This window comes from Pterocles gutturalis, unplaced genomic scaffold, assembly GCF_000699245.1.
Source record: "Pterocles gutturalis isolate BGI_N339 unplaced genomic scaffold, ASM69924v1 scaffold1536, whole genome shotgun sequence".
Classification (NCBI taxonomy): Eukaryota; Metazoa; Chordata; class Aves; order Pterocliformes; family Pteroclidae; genus Pterocles; species Pterocles gutturalis.
The window spans coordinates 3,116-10,825 of NW_010102652.1; the positions used below are offsets into that span (position 1 = coordinate 3,116).

Sequence of the window (7,710 nt, forward strand, 5' to 3'; positions counted from 1 at the left end):
CTCCTGTGTAAGGTGCTTCAAATACTGCCAGAGACAACCAGTTTGGGTTGCCTTTTTTTTTTTTTTAAGTCTATAGCTTTTGTCTCCAGATCAAAGTGCGATTATACCAGCACCTGCCCTCCCCGATGTCGAAATGGCGCTTGTTGGCAGCCAAAGAGATGCAACATAACCAGCCGGGGGGGGCTGAAATTAAAACGCCGTGCCCCAGAGCTTCTGGGGAGGTATAAACTAAGCCCCCAGCAAAGGAACAAGTGTTTGGGTTTGAGGCAAGGGGAGGGGTTGCAGAAGCGACCGTGCCCTTGAAGCCCCCTCCAGCAGATCAGGACGGACGCAGCTCCCTCCTCAACACCCCGGTAAAACCAGGACTTCGAATCCCCAATATGAACGCACCTCTTCCCACTGCTTGCCGGTGCCAAGGTGCACACACGCAGGTGCAAGCTCCGTTGGGGACCGAGGACCCATCCTCGTGGCCACCCAGGAGCCGAGCCCCGACCGAAGGGGCTTCCCGTGGACCCCAGGGCAGGAGCTTGGGTGAGATCCCTGATATGCACAGAACACGCGAGTGAGGGGCTCCCACATCACCTGCAGAGACTCCTGAGCTGATGATACCCAAAGAGGAGGATGCTCCTCCTCCTCCATCACCGCCCCAGGCTCACTCTCGCTCCTTCAGCCCCAAAACACCCCAGACACGGGGCACAGCAGCCCCCCGCTGAAATCCCAACTGTGCCTCCAGCGTAAACAAGGGAGGAAACCCAAACCTCTCTGGATGAAACACCCCCAGGGATGGAATGGCATCCCTCGAAGTGAAGCCCAAGCCCAGACCTCCCGATCCAATTTCCCAGGAGCCAAGGGGGTGCCTGTACCCACCTCCCAGGCAGACGTGCAGGAACGCTCCCTCCACACGCCAGTTCGCAGCAGATGAGTGCTCCCCTCTGCGCCCCAGACTCACCCGCGACGGATCAGCTCCAAACCTGCCACATCAGGGGTAACGCAGCCTCTGCCTTCCCCGCACGCCGGAACACGAGAGGAGCCGCGGTCACAGGCGGTGCTGGCGAGGAGCCTGCCTCCGAGGATGCGCGCCGAGGTGGGGGCGTCCCATGAGGATATTCCTGGGGAGCCAGGGGCAGGGGTACCGCCTGTGCACCGAGGGACAGGTACAAACCTTGTGCCAGCAACTTCCAGCCTCAAACAGCAAAACGTCACTCCTGCAAGACACAGATGTGGCTTGGGACCTCAACCACCCGGCCTCCGAATAACCAAAAGCGATTTCTCATCATTTCACCCAGACAGAGATGGGCTTTGCTCTGCTTCCAAATCTCTTCAGACCAGAAATCCAGCAGGAAGCTACGGGACAGCAGCGGGGTTATATACGAGTGGAGGATTCAGCCAAAAAACAGGAGGGATTCCAATTTACTTTTCATTCCCTCGCGGAGTGATGAGCACAGAAACGCATTCCAGCGTATTTATACATAAATAGCTGCTGGCCAGCCCCTGATCCGTGACAGCCTGGTCTTTGCCCAACTAGTTCAATTCCTTGGCCCAAAGCTCATCAACTCATCAACTGAAATAAGTCATTAGCGGGCTGACCCAGCAGAGGGAAAGCCTTGGCGCAGGAGCAGGAGCAGCGAGCACACGGGACAAGGTGGGAGGCAGAGCGTGACCACCCCTGTCCGGGGCAGTGAGCTGTGAGATGGGTCCCATCGCACCCACACCCTCACCATTTGCAGATTTGCTCATCTCTGCAGCCCTTGGCTTTCCCTGGGGGTGTCAGACAGATGCTGGCAAGACGGGGTGTGCCGTACCCACCCTGGTGTCTGTGCGTTTACCCGCCGAGGTGCCCCCACAGCATCGGAACAGCAGTGAACAGAGATCATAAAATCCCAAACTGAATCAATAAACACAAGAGAAATGCTATCAGCCTAGCCCACGGTGTTTTTGTCCTACAGCTGCAGGGTAGAGATAGAAAGAGATAGTTTAGCCAAGAAGGGTGGTTAGCTCATTAACTTGTGCTGGAGTTTCCCTGTTACCCCGGGGAATTACATGGGAGTTGGCTTTTTACAGAGCGCTTACACACATGCCTCCACAGAATTGCTCAATTTGCTCACTCCTGTCTGTACCTGGGGATGAACCAGCCTTAAGTTTTTCCCCATCCAGACTTTTCCCAACTCCAAAGAAAAAAAAAAAAAAAAAAAAGCCAAGACTTTAAAGGCTGCATTCAGTCCAGAAGCTGCTTTATTGCAACAAGAGAAAAGAAAACCAGGGTCATTTGGTGCTTCTCAGGGCAAAACCTTTCCTCTTCTACCCCGAATTTTGGAGGTGCTGGCATCACAGTTTTCTGGAACTGACAGAGGTGCCATGTACCCTGTAACCCCCATTCAGCACAATGACACAGACATCCGTAATGCGGAAAACACTCGTCGTATTGCCTAACTTTCGCATAACCCACCCCAGCCTTGGAGAGCCCGGCATTACTGAACGAGGCTGGGGCTTGCATCACTTTCTGCAGCAGTTCTCCTCTCCTAACGCTACCTCTGTGAAATACCGACACTTAACACCACCCGCCTCCTCCAGCCCTGCTTTTCTCTCCTCTGCTGGATTTTCTCCTGTAATCCTCTCCAAATGTTTGTCTTCTCTGCATTAAGAGTAACCTGAGTTTCATCTTTGAAAGCTGGCCCTGGAAACAAGAGGAATTTAACCCTCTGGTTTCCCTACTAATGTGCTACGGAGGAATTAGCTTCTTGAGGGGTCAGGAACTAAACCAAAGCTCCCATCTACCCCAGCCCACATGGAGATGGCCTTTCAAGGGTTGCTGGAAAAGCTTTAAGTATCTTGTAGGACCAACGTAGTAACTGTGAAAAAAAAATATATATTATCCTGAATACAAAGGTCCATGGAGAGATCACAGCGAGGCTCCTGGCTGTGGGGCCAAACTACTGCTGAAACACACTGGAGTAATCGCCCTGAGGGGTTTAGAAGAGTCAGGCTGAATATTACAGCTAAAAATTAAAAACCATGGAGACGCATCTTTAGATTCCTAGATTTTCAAGGCATTAAAATCTTGCCAAGATGTCCAGAATCAAGGGCCACTCACCCAGCCCAGGTAACACACCAGCTGTTAAATAACTCTACAAACCAAACCACGAGATTGTATTTTTCCTGCGGACAGTTTATAAACAAATCTATTATTTAACAAACTATTTTGTTTTGCCATCTGAGACCCTACAAGAGTGAAAAATGTCTTTCAGCAGCCAGACACCACAGTTCTGAGCTACAAGATGCAAAGTCCTTGTGAGAATCTGGCTCTGTAATAAAACTAATGTTCCCTAACATGGGGAAGACTATCTCGACTATCAAATTACCGGAGCATAACAAAGAAAGGGATAATCCCAGAATACCTGCCTCCTTGTGGTCATCCCAGATTGTATTACTTCCTCCTGTTGAAAAGCCCCATTCAGGGTGGAATTTATTTAAGCCCCTCCTGCCCGACCCCCAGCCTGGCCGGAGCTGCCCGGGCACCGGGGAGGTGAGCTGCCAAAGAGAACAACCTCACAAAGCAAACTGCGCCTTACAACTGGGAGCACGACACTTACGTACCTCGGAAGACTCCACCAGGTAAGAGCTTTTGCTGCATGCCGTTCGTCCCTCGGATGGTGTTGGATTGAGCAAACCATTTGATCCATGGGTTTAGTCGTCGGTTTGGCTCCCGGTGGTTTAGAGCTCCTTCCAGGGCACAGCGCCTTACATTCAAGCACCAACCTTCCATGGCAGAACCACCCCAGAAGATGTGGGTTTTGCTCCAAGAAGCAACTTCAGGGGTTGGGATGGCCCCAGCCCCATGTTCAGACCCTGAACCAAGCCCTCAGCATGGCCAGGCTGGTGCCCATGTGCCCCAGACAGTAGTAATGAGCCCCCTGCTTTAGGAGCTGGCCAGAAGTGGTCAAAGCCCACCTGTCCCATGTCAGAACAAAGGACACATTATTGGTATTATCATCGCCTCAATGAAGGGTTTGCTGCCTTCTCTGGGCATGGGAAACAACAGCACTTCTCATACCTGACCCTGAAAAAGGATTCCACTTCCAGTTGTTTCCAATTGAGTAGAGGCATTTTAACATCAGATGTGGTCGTACGTTCTCCAGCAAACCTCCGTACATCTCCAGTGTTGGCAGCAATGCCATTTATCTGCCAATACTTACGGCAAATCTGCCAGCATTTACTGACACAGGACTCACACAGCTAGAAGAGACCCCTGCTATTTGCCTTCATTTCCATAGTAGGGATTTTGCTCCTCAGGGGAAAAACCACAAAAGGTAAAAAACAATAAAGGATGAAATTATTCTCATGCAAAATATGTATCTTGAAGGCAGTAAGGACCTCCGAGAGCAGAGGGAAAGCTGCCACCCCACTACCCAGGGAAAGGAGATGTCTCAGGGGGCAACCAACGGGCTAGAAGGCAGAAAGGGAAAAGTCAACACCAAACATCCTTTTCTGCCTTTACAGACCTGAGACCCAACGTGGATTTGAAAGGCTCTACCTGGGCACCTCCAAACTCCTGCCTTTGCTGAAGGTGCTGGCAAAGAGCCATCTATACCCAGACTTCCCAGCTGGAAGGGAACACCCTCAGGCTACCCAACCCTTAACCCTGCCATGGCCACAAAAGCCACTGGCTCTAAGAAATACCTCCAGCTGCTCCTTCTTCAGGTCACTCTTCTAGGGCCTGTCTTGTGCGGGAAGGTGCTGGTCTGGCCCACGGAGGGCAGCCACTGGCTGAACGTGAGGATAGTTATAGAGGAGCTCATCCACCGCGGGCACAGCGTCACCATCCTGGTGTCCAACGCCTCCCTCTTCATCCAACCCAGGGCTGGGGCCGCAGAGGAGTTCGAGGTCTATAACGTGCCCTTCAAGAAAGACACCGTTGAGAACCTGATCGAGGACGTAGTGGCGCTGTGGCTGAATAACAGGCCAACCACCTTGACCTTCTGGCAGTTCTACAAGGAGCTGGGGAAACTGTCCAAAAACTGGCACCGGATGAACAGGCTGATGTGCGACGCGGTGCTAACCAACCGAGAGCTGATGGCCCACCTGCGGGGCTCCAGCTACGACCTGCTGCTGTCAGACCCGGTGACTCTCTGCGGGGACCTCCTGGCTCTCCAGCTGTCCATCCCCTTCATCTTCTCACTGCGCTTCTCGCCAGCCTCCACCGTGGAGAGGCACTGCGGCAAGATGCCAGCCCCGCCGTCCTATGCTCCCGCAGCCCTGTCCGAGCTCACCGACTGCATGTCCTTTGGTGAAAGAATAAAAAACATCGTGTCTTACCACCTGCAAGACTACGTTTTCCAGAGCTACTGGGGAGAATGGGATGTCTACTATAGCAAGATCTTAGGTAAGCCTGATGCTGCTTCACTTCTCATTACACAGCCTTACAACCGGCAGAGGTAGGAACCTGGCAGGGTAGCAAAATCAGGGTCTGAGGGAAGCCAGCAAGAAATTTGTCATTATGTCCCTACATGGAAAAGGGACAAGCCCCCAGGGTCCATCAATCACACCCACTCCCATGTCCAGGTGCTGTGCCACTGCATTGAGACAGGGGTCCACGGTCATCCCACTGATGGATTTGACATCCACCAGAACTATTGTTAATGTGGAGGTTGAAACAGCTCCCACACTACAAAGGGCCCTCAGCCAGGGAAGCACACCTTACGCATTTCCCCTCCAGCGACTGCTTGCGCAGAAAGCAGCCAGAACAGAGCTGTGTTCCTAATCCAGGGGATCCTAACCGGGAGGGAGTGCTGGGGAATGAGCAGCCAGCCCTGCCACCCCCAGCAGCAATACTGAAATGCACTGGGGCTTGGTAATAGAGACTCCACTTACATCACCACCATCATATCAGAGAACCAAGCCTCTGGGCACAAAACAAGTTTTATTAAAAATAACTTATTTAAAATATACCCTCTACCCACAAGCAAACAGTGAAAGCAACAAGTCTTCCTCCACAGGCTTTTCTTCTGGATTGTTTGGAGTGTGTAGAAAAACCTGTTTATGTAAGTATTAAAAAAGGGCTGTTGAGCACATGTGATTACTAAACTCACACTGAGCTTGTGGAAAAAGAGCACTTCCAAATCTCACCAGGTTCCACTGCCTGCAAAGACCTGCGTGCTGCAGAACTCCACCAGCACACCAAACCAGGTATCTCAGCTTGGCTTCTCACAGCCCTTCTGCTTCCATCCCACTCGCTTTCCTCCTGGAAAGGGTGCTCCAGGCAACACAGAAGACGTAGTGAAAGTCTTGCACAACATAACTTGGAAAACAGTGAGCAACAGAGCCGGACAAGAGGCCAGCAGTGATGATTTTTGGCACAGTGAAGAGGGCTTACATTATTTCTTGAAGGCACATCAGAAGTATGACCATAAATAAAACAATTTAAAAAATTTCTGCTTGCACTTCTGGTACATTATTGGCACCTAGTAGCAGGCAGGACAGCCCACACCATCACTGCCAGCTCCTGCCTCCCGTGACGCACGCTCTCGAGGAGACAAGTTCACACGAGGGCACTCTTACTCTGCTGCTGGAGTCACTGGCCATGTCGTTTCATCCACTTAGAGACAGAACTTTTTAGCTGCAGCCCTGTCTCACCACCTTGAGCTCACTGTAAAGGGACATACAGTGGCTTTAAAAAGCAAAAGGGTGCCCACGGGGGAACAACTCTGCATGCCCAGCTGCATTTCACAGAGAAGGATGAGAATCACCTCTGCTACCAAAAAAAAAAAAAAAAAAATAGAAGCAGAAATTAGAGAGGCACAGGGGCCAGGATGACCAACAGGACACAACAGAGCCCCCCCTCCCCGAGCTCCCAGCTGTCCCCTCCAGAGGAAGCACACCTTCCCGCTTCAGCGAGCCATCCACCACCAGACAGCACCTGCTAGCTCCAGCCACCTTTTTCCCCATGCCCTTTATCCAGGACAGGATTTCACACCAGCTGCCTTTGCTCCCTCCCCTCCAGAGGAAGGGAGTGTCACACAAGCCCAGCCCAGTTTGGCTTGCTCCTCTGCTGCCAGGAAGCCCATGTGGGCATTGCAGTGCAGGGCAGGCAATGGCTGGCAAAGAGTTGGTAGCGCTGTGGCTGCTGGCTGGGTTGGGCTGGGGGTCTGCGGGGAAGGTGTTGGTGTGGCCAGCTGATAACAGCCACTGGCTCAACATGGAATACATCCTGCAGGAGCTCGTGGTGCGGGGCCACGAGGTGACGGTGCTGATGCCTTCGTGCTTCCTCATCCTTGATGCCACCCAGTCCTCCCCTTTCCAGTTTGAGGTGGTCGAGGTGCCGATGACCAAAAAGGAGATGGCTGCCCTTCTACAGGAAGCCTTTGATTTTTGGTTTTACGAGGAAAGAACACTACCTGTCTGGGAAGGTTTTTACAAGACTATTGAAATGCTGCAGAAGATGAAGAATGCAGCCAAACTCATTTGCGATGAGCTCCTAAAGAATGAAGCGCTGCTAGAGAGACTGCGAGCATCTGCTTTTGATGTTCTGTTGGCAGACCCACTGGTGCCTACTGGGGAGGTGATTGCTGAGATGCTGGGTATTCCCCTTGTGTACACCATCCGGTTCTCCATCGGGAACACAGTGGAGCGGTTCTGCGGGATGGTGCTGGGTATTCCCTTCATGTACACCATCCGGTTCTCCATGGGGAACACAGTGGAGCGGTTCTGCGGGAT

The 7,710-nt window shown here is 52.2% G+C and overlaps 1 protein-coding gene across 1 annotated transcript; it reads left to right on the forward strand.

Moving 5' to 3' along the window:
* Window positions 1-4,644: 4,644 nt before the first annotated feature.
* Window positions 4,645-7,698, forward strand: LOC104471119 (UDP-glucuronosyltransferase 2A2-like; the record flags this gene model as incomplete). The annotated part of the gene is made up of 2 exons (XM_010086350.1): window positions 4,645-5,380; window positions 7,170-7,698. Coding segments are annotated over exons 1-2 (1,265 nt in total), but the record flags the coding sequence as incomplete, so codon positions are not given.
* Between the last annotated feature and the right edge of the window lie 12 nt (window positions 7,699-7,710).